The sequence below is a fragment of the Parasteatoda tepidariorum genome, chromosome 4 (genome assembly GCF_043381705.1).
Source record: "Parasteatoda tepidariorum isolate YZ-2023 chromosome 4, CAS_Ptep_4.0, whole genome shotgun sequence".
In the NCBI taxonomy this organism is placed as follows: Eukaryota; Metazoa; Arthropoda; class Arachnida; order Araneae; family Theridiidae; genus Parasteatoda; species Parasteatoda tepidariorum.
In genome coordinates, this window is record NC_092207.1 from 35,244,395 (window position 1) to 35,259,680 (window position 15,286).

At 28.0% G+C, this 15,286-nt stretch overlaps 1 protein-coding gene across 2 annotated transcripts in view; it reads left to right on the forward strand.

The window, feature by feature from the left end:
• Positions 1–15,286, forward strand: part of LOC107445377 (collagen alpha-1(IX) chain) — a 158,994-nt gene that overhangs the window by 73,203 nt on the left and 70,505 nt on the right. For both annotated transcript variants that reach the window (XM_043039897.2, XM_043039898.2), the window contains exons 9-14: positions 3,602–3,709; positions 10,031–10,084; positions 10,734–10,787; positions 12,091–12,144; positions 12,790–12,849; positions 13,871–13,921. In XM_043039897.2, the coding sequence (XP_042895831.1) occupies positions 3,602–3,709; positions 10,031–10,084; positions 10,734–10,787; positions 12,091–12,144; positions 12,790–12,849; positions 13,871–13,921 (381 nt within the window). The remainder of the gene's footprint in view (positions 1–3,601; positions 3,710–10,030; positions 10,085–10,733; positions 10,788–12,090; positions 12,145–12,789; positions 12,850–13,870; positions 13,922–15,286) is intronic.

Consider the following 15,286-nt stretch of genomic DNA (forward strand, 5'->3'; position numbering starts at 1 on the left):
GTAAAACATTTCAGAAACTAATTATGACTCGACAAAAATGTTTCCGAAAAATTTCCAATAACTTCATGTAATATCATGTTTCCGAATTGAGAAACAGTTCTGTTATTTTCAAAAGTAAGAAACTAAATCTCATTGATGTCGATTGAGTTTCAGCAACCACTACAACTATTTAATTCCTGTTCACTAGTACAGTGATTCTCAACCTTTTTTAGGCGGCGGCACACTTTTAACGATTTCGAAATTTGACGGCACACAATGAAAAAAATAAGTTTAAAAGTTGTTTACTTACCTATAACACACTGTGTTAAATAGTTTGCAATAATAATTTTGAATGTGAAATAAAATAATATGTACTACAAAAGTACGTTTATTATGGGATTATTTATTTCTTTCGACTAATTTTTCATTGGTTAGTAACAGTTATTTATTTTTTTGCTAGTTATTAATTGTTAGCTTGTTTTCTATTGTTATTAACTTTTAGTTTTTTACATTAATTATTATTTTTTGCGATTTCTTGTTAATTAGTTTTATTGCTAATTATTAATTGTTAGCTTATTTTTTGTTAGTTATCCTTTGTTAATTTGTTTTTAGAATTATAAATTGCATAGCTTACTTTAATGATTAGCTTTTATTTTCGTTTGAAAGTTAATATTTAGCTTTCCTTCTTTTGTTAATTAATAATTTTAATAGTCATTGAGTTTTCTATTTATTTCAACATTTTTTTTCAAAGACAATTAAAACTCTTCCTTCTTATTTTAAGATTGTCAGAGACAACACAATCGCAGAGGAAGATGTTCACGCAGTTAAAGTGTGGAAAAGTTATAAAAAGTATATATATAATATTACATACATATAATATTATATATATATAATATTATATATTTGCACTTTTCTTTAATTTAAACTTTACTCGTAATAAAAAAAAAGCATTATAATTTCTATTGTACCATTTCTAATATTCGGCGGCACATTTTAAAAATTTGGCGGCACACAAAAGTGCCGCGGCACAGTGGTTGAGAATCACTGCACTAGTATATAAGACACGTTAACTCGATTATTTCGGGTAGGGGTAGTAATGTAGCGTAACTACCACTGCAACTATTTAATTACCAGTCACTAGTGTATAAGACATGCTAACTCGGTTCTATAAGGTACCTTTTGATAGATGACGGTCGACATTTTTGTTAGCCCAGATGGGTGGGTCGCGCACGTGTTCTGAACACGCCTGCCGCGACCAACACGTCTACCTCGATTGAAACATCCACTTCGATTGGAACACTCTTAGTTCAATGGATGGTTCACAATAAACAGTTGACTTGCTATTTCTGACTGCGACATTGTACTCCTCACGCTGTTGCTACTCAGTGTCGATCCCAAACAAAGGGGGCATGTGCACACTCGACGGCTAATTGTCACACAGGAACGAACACGTTTACAGCCGTGATCCAAATACAGCTCTAACGACTAGTACTCAAAGCCCGGTGGTCTTGATACCTCTTTCCCGACATTTCGCAAAACGGCAATAAATACACTAGTGGTTCATCAAATTCTATAGCGGATAAAATCCTGATGGAGGAGTAATGTAGCTCAGTTGCCATTGCAACTATTAAATTCCAATTCACTAGCATATAAGACATGTTAACTTAATTCTATCTTGAGGTACCTTTATGACGGTTGACATAGTTGGCAGCTTAGCCTCAAAAGAGTGTTCCTAAATATTAAGAAATGTTTTAAAACTATATGCACTGCAGCTGCCCCATATATTCAGAAACGTTTCGGGATATTTTTACAGTGTACTGCAATGGATGCATAAGTTATAAATGTTATGTTCGAAAATTTATAACTTAAACATATGAAGTGTTAGAAGCTAATATGCAAGTTGATGAAAAGCTTTTAAATAAACAAAATTGCATGGAGTGTTGCTGGCGATAAATATAAGAGGAAAAGAAGAAGTGATAGTATATTTACATTATCACGTGACGCACTGAAGTCAAGCTTGTCTTCTCTTATTCGAATTTTTTTGTTCTGAATCGTTAAAACAATCGATTGCGGTCAATATAAATATAGGACATTTTACACAATAAAAATAGGTATACTTCAGTTTAAAAACACGAATTTAACATTAAATTTTATAGTTTTTTCTTTTTAAAAGAGGCTAAAACTTCGGTTGATTTTCATTGTTAAGATAGTTAAAATTTGTGCTGAAATCTATACAAGAGAGATGAAGGAGAAAATTTTTCTGCCTGAGTTCAAAATTATTAATTCAATTGAATATCTCTGGGATTGCAAGATGTAGCTTCTTCAAGTGCTGCAAGCATTGTCCAACAGAACCACGCTGATTTTCTGCTAGAAGATGAATGCCCCCCCCCCACCACCGAGATTTCTGAATTTTATTTCATTGAATTGTTTCTGGTGAAATACATGTTATCGAAACTTAATGGTGGTATGCTTATTATTAGAAGGAATTACATCTCGACCCTATAAAAACGGGCTTGTAATATTAAAAAGTAACATTAAAGTAGCATTAGTAGCATCCAGCTGCAATACACTTGTGCTGGGTCCGATAAAATACTTTTACTGGTGGACCTTTTTTTTGGCAACATAGGAATGATGTGCATCATCATCATCATAGTTGGCCAGATAGCCCAGTGTGGGTCAATGCTTTCCTCTGAAGATTTCTTCACAACGACTTCTGATTTAACTTTGCTCTTCAATTCTTTTCACTAATGTGTAGAGCAGAAAATAACGCTAGTGCTTTTTATCTACTGAAAATTGTTAATAAGAATGCATGCTAAAACAAATGCTGTTTCACATTTGCAGTTTCGGAAAAAGATTTTATTTATATCATAGTGCCGATTTTTATGTTAAGAATTTTTCAATAAATGTCTTACGCTGTATTTGAATCATTTGGTGTTTAAACTTTATATTATTCGCACAGAGCCCTCTGAAGTATATTTCTTACTATATTCTTGTGTATGTTACTGTCAATTTAACGAATGTCGGGATTCTATAAAATGTTTAGTCCTTAAACATAATACAGAATCGAATGACTCGTCTAACCTAGTGTTTAGTCATTAGACATTCCTCAGAATGCTTAAAGTCAGGTCATTAAACATTCTCCTAAATGACTGTAGTTTTTTCTTCAGTTGTTTGAGAGGAACTTGGAAATGTTTGAGACACAAATCATTTAATATTTTACTGGTAGATTTTAGTCTTTCAATAAAATAACTAGACATTTTAAATGCTAGATTTCGCACATTGACGAGTAACATAAATATGCATTTTTTTTAAAACTTTAGGTAACATTTTAATAAAATTTCCAGGTGCATGTAGTTCCTCCATTCATACTCGTATAAACAGTTAGCAGAGGGATATAAATAGATAAAGTAGATAATATATACCCCATTAATTTAGAACACCCGATTCCTATTTAGGTATCATAAGAGTTGAATTTCAATCACCGAGTTTTTTATTAGTCACATTATAAAACCCTTAATTCTGATAGTCTAATCTACAAAGATATATTTGAGTATTTATTGGAAAGTGATGCATTTTTCCTGTAAAAAAAAACATAATATAATCTAATATACGCTTCTTTCAGGGTCTTCCTGGAGCTCCCGGAATTCCTGGATTCCCGGGTGAGCGGGGACTGCAAGGATTACCAGGTATTCAAGGGCCACGAGGAGAATCCGGAGATTCCGGTATACCGGTAATTATGCCATATTGTCAATAACAGTGTATCGCTTTATGAACTAAATTTGATTTTTTTTCTTTGTAATATTCGTAAATTTCTAATGGCAATGAAAAGTGTAGAATTACTAAACTGGAAACAAATAATAAAAATATCTATGTACAAGACTGACCGAAATCATTTCCCTAAAAGTTCTTTACAGTTCTAAGCGCAATCTCAGAGTTGCTAAAGAATGATGTATCATATTTTATAGATGGACATGGTCTCAAGTTATTGAATATGCTGTAATATAAAAAAGACGGTCATCATTTCAAAAATATTTCAATGCTACGTTCTGAAAAAAATTACAGTAAAACGTAACGGTACTCATGATGCCGGTATTTTTAAAGTAAAATCCCGTTTTACTGCAACATTACGGCACAAAAAATAAGATATATTCTAAATCTTATAGAATAATTAAATACCTGTATTACTGTAACTAAATAAATACTACTCTAAAAATGTCACTTTAATATTTTACGATAAAATGGATTTTATGGATGATACTTTCTACTATAATTTGATTCATAATCTTTTACAGTGTGTAAATACTTTTTCGGCATTATTGTAAAGACAGCCACTTTTTGAAAGAATTTGAAGATGTGATGGTTATAATTTCTCAGTAATACAATGAAGACAGCCATTTTTGGAAAGAATTTCAATGTGATGGTTATAATATATCAGTAAAACAATGATGATAGCCATTTTTGGAAAGAATTTCCATGTGATGGTTATAATTTCTCAGTAATACAATGAAGACAGCCATTTTTGGAAGGAATTTCAATGTGATGGTAATAATTTCTCAGTAATACAATGAAGACAGCCATTTTTGGAAAGAACTTTAATGTGATGGTTATAATTTCTCAGTAATACAATGAAGACAGCCATTTTTTGAAAATAATTCCAATGCAATGGTAATAATTTCTAGGAAATAAGAAGATCGCTGCAACCTTTTGAAAAAACTCCAATCGATAGTAATACAATCTAAGTGATAAAAAGAAGTCAACCATCTTTTGAAAAAAATCCAATGCGAGGGTAATGCTTTCTTAGAAATCAAAAGATGGCAACCATCATCATCACGACGTTTTTTGTTTATAGTACTTCTCAATTTTCAGAATAAATTGCCGTATAGTACTTTTTTAGCTGGATTTTAAATGGCTACAGATCTTCGTTAATATTATGACCAACTAAGAAGTGGAAGTACAATATTTTATCCAGGAGAGCTCACTGAATTGCAGATTGCTTGATGTTATAATGGTTTAACTTTTCTCACTAATACTACACCACAATGGAGGTTAATTGTCAATAATTGCAAAAACTTCCCTCAGTGTTTTTCTGTGCAGCCAGAATCGAAAATGGTGTGGGATATCAAGATAAATTAATCGAACTTCGTAATTATTGCTTCAGACTTATGATTTAGAAGCACTCAAAAATTGACATGGAAAAGTATAAAATCAAAATAGATCGCATATTAATAGAATTAAAAAATAAATGAATAAATTAAGCAAAAACTTAGCTTTTACAACTAATTGCAAACATATCTTTATAATTGTCTTTATTGCTCTTCCATTTCACATTATTAACTGATTTTTACATTTGAAATCTTACTTTCACTCTAATTAACGTCACTAATCATTCGTCAGGATTTGTATTCAGGATATATATATATATATATATATATATATATATAAACAGAACTCATTAGATAAGTTCAAAATGAAGATAAAACAAAGAAAAGTATAGACATATGAAAAAAGGGGGGAAATAATAAATAAAAAAATAGCAAACAACAGTTTAAAAAATAATAAAAAAAGGATGACATTTTATTTAAAAAAACCGGAAAAAAAGATATAATCTTTTCATCAGCTCACACGATTCTGTTTTGCAGATATAATCGTGTGGGCAGATGAAAAGATTATATTTTTTTTTTCGGTTTTTTTTAAATAAAATTTCATCCTTTTCTTTTTTAAACTGTTGTTTGTTATTTTTTTACTAATTATTTCCCCCCTTTTTTCATATGTCTATAATTTTTTATTGTTTTATCTTCATTTTGAACTAATATATATATATAAATACCGAAAGGAAAAATGATTATATTTGTGTGTTGGAAATTTGATTCAGAGGGTTTAAATGCATAATAATTTATTTGATGAGTACGATTCGCTTATAAGTTGTGACCATTCAAGTTCTGTTTGTCTCTATTTTTGTGATTAAGCACAAGATTAATATCAACCTCTTTAGTTATAATATATACATATATATATTATGGATTTTTGAACTAAACTAATTAGGAGTTTTCAACATGAGACGCATAATCGTTTTCTTATTCATAATAAGTACGGGTTTCATTTCCCTTAAATACTTTGAACTATCTTTTCATTTTCCCTAGATCCCTTTAAACTATCTTTTCATTCTCCTTAGTTGCTTTAAACTATATTTTATCCTCATTTCTATTGTTTTTACATCAGATTTAGATTAGAAACAGAGAATATTAACCAAAATACAGGAAACAGAGAAAAGTTTTTTTTTCTAACTTCTAAACCAACTCAGCTTTTATTTATAAAGGTTTTAGATAATATTGCAATAGATTTTGTGCAATTGGGTAAGTGATTTTTATTAAGGATTTTTATTAATTTCAATCCGATTGTCTAAAGTTTGTTTTATTTGTTTGTTGGAAATTGGAGCTAAAATGTTCAATGGTCTCATTTATTTGTTTGTTGAACATGATTAGTTTATAAACGGTAGCAATCCAATTTGTTGTTCTCCTCTATTCGTGGAACATAATAATATTAATCTTTAATGAAATGAACAGTATGAAATTATTGAAGTAAATAAATCTAAAATCTTTAACAGGAAACTCGTATTCGTTTTTTTTTTTTGCATGTAAATACGGGTTTTATGATCCCAAAGTGCTTAAGAGTATTTTGTCTCTTGATTATTTTTTCAAAAACTCAGATTTAGTTTACAAAATTGTTTTCGTTACCTTACATGCGTACCGTTATTTGAGTTTTAAACGAGATTTTGTGAAATTAAATCCAGTCCGTATACATGCACACATATATGAATTTCCAAATTTTATCAACCGTGAAAATAATGCTTCAAGGAATTAAATTTAGATCATTGAATCGAAATGTAGCTTAAAAGTTTTGTACATTGTTAATAATAATTTACGTTTGACACAGTACTGAACTAACGTTGAGAAATAAAGTATTACCGTGCGAGTGTGCATAACTTGCATAATTCAGAGCTACAGTGCNTATATATATATATTCTAAAATTATGTGATTAGTAAAAATTTTATTTATACCTATTATCAAATTGAGTATTCAATATCTTTTTAAGTTATACGTATACTATACTAAATCATCAGTAAATCAATTTTTTATGTTAACTTTGTCCAAGTATTGATTTTATCAAAATATTTGATAAGTGATATTCTTAAATGATTATGAAAAATTATTTTGCAGTAAAAACTTTAAAAGTTAGCCAAATAAATTGTTTAGTTTAGAATTGGGAATGGAAAATCGCTTACAATTGATTTATTTTGAAAAAGAAATAAATGGTATTTTTTAGAAAAAAATCTTCCTTATTCAATAGTTTCACACTTTTGAGCTCATACAGGCGCCTTGTCATGAACTTCGAAAAATGGTTTGCGGACGTCCTGAATAAATATGCTTCGTAATTTTTATTTGAATATTTCAAACAGTCTATAGTCACGTTTGAGTTTAATAAGATTGAAGCTGATTTTAATATATTTGCATTCAAATATTGGAAATGCATGCAGAAGATAACCCTACTGAAATATACTTTTTGAGAATTTGAAGTTTCCTCGATCAGAAAAAGGCTGGAGAAAAAAAATACTTTTATGTGAGAAAAGAATTTAAGGGAAAAAGGAATATAAGGGAAAAATAATTTATGTGATTTTTTTGGAGGGGGGGGGGAGAAATTAATTTATGTAAAAATTAATCTACGTGAAACATGATGCTGAAAATGAATTTCTGTAGAAGCATTTAAAACGAAAATGAAATTGATGTAAAACAAAAATCTAAAAATATATTTATGTAAAAACATTTAAAATAAAAATGAAATTGATATAAAATAAAATAATAAAAATGAATTTATATAAAATATTAAAATGAAAAATGGAATTTTAGTGAAAAACGAATATGAAAAATGAAGTTTAAATGAAATATAAAGGAAAAATAAATATTCTCGCTACAATGAAAATAGAATTTAATTGAAAAAAAAAATTAGAAAGGTGAAAAAAATCAAGCAAAAATTTAATTTAGGCAAAACATGTATTAAAATAGAAAAAAGAATTCATACGTAAAATACATTTTGAAAAGAGGGGAATTTAAGTAAAAAATGAATTGAAGTAACAAATTGAATTTGAGTGAAAAAAACAAAATGTAACTAAAAAAAAATACGTAAGGAATAAGTTAAATGGAACAATTAATTTAAATATAAAGTGATTGTTGTTACAATTAGATTTAAACAAAAAATTCTTGTCAACTGAAAATGCTTTAAGGAAAAAATTCAAGTAAGAAATAAGTTTTAAAAAAAGACTTTTTTGTGAAGAGGGAATTTTAGTGAAAAATTAAAATGCAAATGTAATGTAAGATGAAATTTAAATAAAATTTGAAAAATTAATTTAAGAGAAAATTAAATTAAGAGAAGCGTGAATTAAGCGAAAAATACATTTAAATGAAAAATGAATCTCTAAATTTAATTAAATATTATATTAAGGTGAATTTAATTCATGGTTTGTGAATTAAGAATTTAGTATAATGGGGAAAACTATCACTAGAAATTAAATAGGATAAATTAAGGAAAATAAATTGAGAAATTGTTAATTTGAAGATTTGAAGAAGAATTATTAAACTAAGTTAAAAGTAAATTTAAGCAAAAAATGACCTCCGATTTTAAATAAATAGTTTTAAAAGTGTTTACTTTTTACTTCTTTTGATTTTCAAAACCAAAATATCCTAACAAAAAACTATTTTAAACTAAATTATACATCTTAAGAACCATACAACTTAATATCTATGCATAATCTTTTAATGATTAAAAATATGTATTCGAATTCTGTGAGGCTTTAAAAATATGTTTTTTATTCATGAAATGATTAGAAAATTACTGGTTTAAATTCTTGAAAAAATATTTATATATTTACACTTTTTGTAATGTGAATTTACAAATTTTTGACAAGCTTGAAATCAATCATTGCTTAAAAAAACAAGTTTGAAATCAATCATTTTAAATGGTTAAAAAAATAAACAAAAAATTGATGGAAAACTTTAAAATTATTTTACTAAACATAATATGTATTGTAACGGTTATGGAGAAATACGTTTTCTCATATTAAGCATTAAATAAAAAATTTTTGTTATAATTTCTATTAGTACAGATAATGAGTCCTTTCAAATCATTAAAAAATTCATCAGTATCATTCTTCAAATTGTAAATAGTTTTAAACTATTCAAATTTCTTTATGAAAAGTGTATTTACAGCTATAAATTATGTTCATACGCATAATGCTCTCGAAGAACAACTTTAAAGTCTAGCGGTCACAGCTTATTTTAATTTATCTATTTATCTTTTTTAAAAAAAAAGAATTCCAAGCATAACTCAATAGTGTCTGTTAAATAAAATTAAATAAAGTAAATATTAAATAAAGTAAATATTAAATAAAGTAAATATTAAATAATTCTATAACAAAGGAATCACTGTAAGCATATACGGGTATGCTTCTATAATCCCTTTCGAAAATGTGTTTTATAATCTTTACGTGTTTATGTGTTCTTATAATTCTTCTTTTTAAAGAAAATTGCAAAGAAAATTTTTTTTAAATAAGTATCGTAAAATTATATTTCTAAAATAAATAAAATCCCAAACCTTATCGAAATTTGAAGCATTCTTATTAAGGAAGAAATGATAAAAAGCATTAAATCTTCCTTGATTATTAATAGAACTTTGAAGTTGTTCCCAATCTTTTTTTCTTTCATTTCAAATTCTCCTGCTTTTTTTGGTATTGAAAACAAGTTTTTTGCACTCGCATTTCCTTTTAATGATTTATTAAGATTTTCCTCGCTTAAATACTGACTTTTGACCTCCAATGTGCCATTTTTTTTTCAACAAGAATTCTAAAAATTTATATTTAAAGCAGTATATATCTGTTCTTAAGATGGTTGTAGCGGAATATCATGTTTTATGAATTAGAGTTTTTTAAATTTTTTTATGCTTTTAATATGTTTAATTCCAGTAATATTTTTTAATTTGCATATCTTCATTTTATTTCAGGGTCTACCAGGACCAATAGGACCCCCAGGACCCATTGGACCTCCTGGAAGAGCAGTATGCATATCGTATTTTTTCATTGTTCAACAAATCTATAAGAAAAATTAATTATATGAATATTTAAAAAATTGTTGTTTTTTTCATGTTATGATTTATTAGTCTTCTAGTATTAGATTTTAAGGACGTGGAGGATATTTCTTAAATAAATTCATCTCCCAAGCAGTAAGTATTTAAATGAAAGTGCTTAAAAGTGACAAAATATAAATAAAGTGTATAAATAATAATTACTTGAAGGACAGAAGCAATTGGAACGATTTAGTTCAAACTTTCTATTTTGTTAGTTTGTTTCATCTCAAGGAACTGTTTAATAAATTCCTTTTTAGCTACTGGAACATCTGAATAATTTTTGAACATACGCAAAACTATGTACAAAATTGTTTCCTCTGGCATCAAGGCAAAAAAAAATTTTTTTTTAACTTATGCTTACATGCGTGTTTTTCAATTTAGATAACTTTCTCAAGAAAACAAACTTTCCACTATAAAACAAATGAATAATATTTAAAAAAAATGTGTATTTTTGTTTCGTTTAAAAAATTCTTTTGAAAAGCTCAATTTCTTATGCATTTAATTTTGTTTTTTAGTTTCATGATTTTTAAAACTTTTAAAATTGCATTAATAAAAATTGGTCTTTCTTATTATAAATTAGGGTATACCAGGATTGAGAGGCGAGTCAGGATCACCTGGACAGCCAGGGCTCCCAGTAAGTGTCATTTTTTTTAAATTTAACAAATTCAATCAATGAATGATGTGACGCAATTTCAAAATGAACGAAATAGCGAATACAATGTAACAATACTTGTTGAATTTTCTAGTATCTACGAATATTGTAATACATGAGCTAACTTTTCTTTTTTCATACTGGATGCTTGTTAAGTACAATATGTGCGTAATGCATATTATTAATTCATAATATATATCTACAAAGAATATTTTTAAAGTATGGTGAGTATATAAAACTTATTTGTGATGGGTATATTGTATATTTGTAATGTGTAATCTGAATTCTATGGACGTCAAAATATTAATGTAAAGTATACATGAAATATAGCATCGGTAACTTAAAAAAAATTTGTAAGCAAAATAACTTTACTAAAGGTAGAAATTTCGAGTTTAAAATCTGCTATTTTCTTTAAAATTTCAAAACTCTGCATCATCATGCAAATATTAAACCATCTAATTCGCATTAGTTTATTTAAGCCACAAGACTCTTATAGCTAAATAAAGGGTGCAGTAATTATGGTCCTTAAAAAAAATATCTATCCTGAAACTACGTTCAGAGAATTCTCCCAAAACCAATCGTTAGTATCGAACAAAAGTAATGACTAGTTCTTTTATCAGTAGTTATTTTCAATTTGTTAATGGTTGTCAATTCTTGTTACTGAAACTTTTTTAATAAACAAAAAAGTATTTTATGTTGGTAACTTAAATAGTCAATGATTGCGAATTACGTAAACAAAAAAAACTTACAAGTTCACGATATATTTATCAGCTTCTGAAATCATGCAACTTATTTTTCTTTTATTCTCCCAATAACGATAATTATCATCCAAGAAAAGTAATGACTAGTGCTTTCATCGGTAGTTATTTTCGATTTGTTAATGGTTGTCAATTCTTGTTGCTAAAACTTTTGTAATAAACAAAAAAGTATTTTATGTTGGTAACTTAAATACTCAATGATTGCGAATTACGTAAAAGAAAAAACTTACAAGTTCACGATATATTTATCAGCTTCTGAAATCATGTAACTTATTTTTCTTTTATTCTCCCAATAACGATAATTATCATCCAAGAAAAGTAATGACTAGTGCTTTTATCGGTAGTTATTTTCGATTTGATAATGGTTGTCAATTCTTGTTGCTAAAACTTTTGTAATAAACAAAAAAGTATTTTATGTTGGTAACTTAAATACTCAATGATTGCGAGTTACGAAAAAAAAAACTTACAAGTTCACGATATATTTACCAGCTTCTGAAATCATGTAACTTATTTTTCGTTTATTTCAGGGAGCGAGGGCAGAAAAAGGAGATCCAGGACCACCAGGAGAACCAGGAACACCAGTATGTAATAAACAAATAAAATAAAACTTTTTATATGTTATATTTAATATAAAAGTTTTAAAGTAATAAATATATACAAATATTCAAATCCACATTTTTTTAGAGTAAAAAACTGTTACTCACAGATTATTACAGTGTCACAGTATTACAGTATCAAAATCTTTCTGATTCATATTCAGAACTCTGATTCACTTAAAAAGATATACTCATTAGAACTTGAAAAGTAATGTATAAGTTATGAAAAAAATTAAAAATAGGATAGTCATTTACGGAAAATAACTATTGCGAAAGTAGATTTAAATTCATTAAAAAAAAACAAGTAAAATAAAATGATGTGAAATGTGATACTTTTTTAATATTTTTTTTAGTTTTATCTCACAAATAAACTGCTTTTGCTTATTTTAATCTTGTTTTCATTGTTATTAACTTCGGTAATGATTTGTCACTTTTTCGATTATACTTAAGTATTTTGAGCCTCTTTTAGTTTTTTCTATGAGTAAGAGTATTTAATATTACATTACGTAATATAATATGGGCGTACTTCTAATTTTAGTTTTGACGAGAAATCGTATAATGTAAAGACGCAGAATATGGAATACCTAGTATAATGTTATTACAATATCTTTAAATTTTGTTTCATTTTAGGGTTTTCCAGGAACCATGGGCCCTAGAGGACCACCAGGTGTTCCAGGAGATGCAGTAGTTGTAAGTATATGATCATAAAATAATATAAAGTATAATAATATTAAATTATTAAATTTTACTGGGCTCAGCTGCAAGTTACTTTTTATAGATCGCTATTAGGTTTTATAATAAAACTTATTCTTAAAAATATTGACTTAAATCGTATTTTTATATCAAACATCATCAATGGCTCGACAGCCTAGACTGCTCTTTGGCTTTCTCAAGAAGTTTTTTCCATGCTAGTTTTTGGTAGTGTTTTCCAATTTTTAGTTTTTAAGATCATCTCAAATTCGCCCTGCCTCTTTTTCGTGTGCCAACTGGTCTGGCAGTGAAAACTCTTTTTGTGGTACGGTCTTCGTCCATTCTGATAACGTGGCCTGCTTATTTTATTCCTTGTCTTTCAATAAAGTTAATAATGTCAGGTTCATTATATGAGTGATAAATCTCCAGATTTGATCTTCTAAGCCACACATAATTTTTTGAATTCCTTTAAAAATACTTATCAAGACTTTTCTCTCAAAGGTATCCAACATATCCTCATTCGTACAAGATATGGTCCACGTTTCACAAGCATATGCTAAAACTGATCGTATAAGAGATTTATGTAATAAAACTTTCGTTTTTCTATGAATTATATTAGATTTTATGTATTTTCGAATATTAAATGTTTTTCTTTATTAAAAATACTAATTTTACTCGATATTGAATATTATGTACCAATATTATTATTTTGGCAATATAGTTTTTTTTTACATGCTTTTCCTTTGTACTGTGTCTTTATATTCGGAAGACATAGCATAAAAATAAATATTTTATGAAAATATTATAAATATTTAATTTGCGTGCATTTGAAGAATTAAGCAAATTATACAATAATATGTATATGTTGTGGTGCATTTCGATTAGTGCAGTTTCAATATGAATAAAACCTTTAAGTTTTCGTAAGTAATTGTTTTAAAAATAACTTACAATGAAACAATGCTACTTTCATCATTCATTTAATATTCGTTATTATTCAGGAAATTCTTTATTATTTTCGTAGGTAGAAGGACAACCAGGACCACAAGGAGATCCCGGGCCAATGGGTCCTCAAGTAAGACGATATTTTACTACAAAATCTAATCTTATTTTTATAATGCTTAATATTTATCATGTCATTAAATATTGTTTAAATTAGATTTAACGTTGCAGAAGAATTATTATTTTATGGCGAACTCTAAATAAGAAATCTAAATTTTTTTCCTGAATACATACATAGTACATTCGGAATAGATACAGGAATTTCATTAAGTAGTAAAAAACACACAATTGTATGCCAAAAATAATGTTTCCTTTTTTATAGTACAATTTAAAAGCAATGAAACATTTTTTTAAAATATATTTGGAGAAGTTTATGAGGTGTCTATAATTTTACTGTGCACACTATTTTCAGTTTATGGGTGATTTTTAATGCAAAAAAAGGATTCATTTCTCAGACATGATTACTTAGAATATTGATTGCTTGATTTGGTAATAAATCATACAGCTGAAGTTATTGAGTCATGAGTATAAGAAATTATAGTATACATTCCGTCAGAAGCTAGTCTTAAACAAATTGATCTCAAAACAAACATTTTAAATAATTATGCTAATTCCTCTGCCACATCAAATATTTAAAATAATTAATAATTAACATAATTGTGACACCTGTACATTATAAGACATAATTTTAAAAAATTAGTACATTAGTTCTAAAATAACGGAAAGATGAATACATTATTTTATGAATGGAGGAAGATTGGTAGCGCTTCACGCTTCCTTGCCCCAGCTATTGAGTTCTATTCTGGAACCCGGCACGGCTCACTCAGACTTTTCTTTCTTCAGTGGGTCGATAAAATGAGTATCAAGCATTCTTAGGGACAAAACACTTAGGGTTCCACTTTCAGCTAACCACCCAACCAGAATATCTGCTCTTACATCGCAAGAGCCCAAGGTTAAGAAAACTGGAATGGGCTAAGTAGGCCGTGGCCGTCTACGAGCTGTCGCACGCCACTGAGTTTAGTTTTTCTTTCTGAATATCGTAAATGTTTCTTTTTTTCTGTCCCATCTTAGATTTCTCGTGCAGTATTGTTTATGTGTCGTAAATATGTCCCTTCGATCGTCTTGCTTTTACAACTTACTATATTAATAATTACACTGGGAAACAAGTTGTTTGTTGCTTTTATACAAATACTTGAACTAGCCTAATTGAGGTGTGGTGTTTCAAATTTGAAATTAGTTTTGCGCCCTAAGCTACAGATATTTTTAATGGCATTTTTAGTCCTTATTTTGTCAAAATGTGCAAGCTAAAAAATACCCCGACAAACTTTAAGGGGAGTAAGAGCGAATAAACAGGATTAAAATTGCACAGGAACCTATGTCCGAAAATGTCGTCATATGGGCGCTTCTCCATTAGAAGCTGCTTCTTCATACGCTTTTG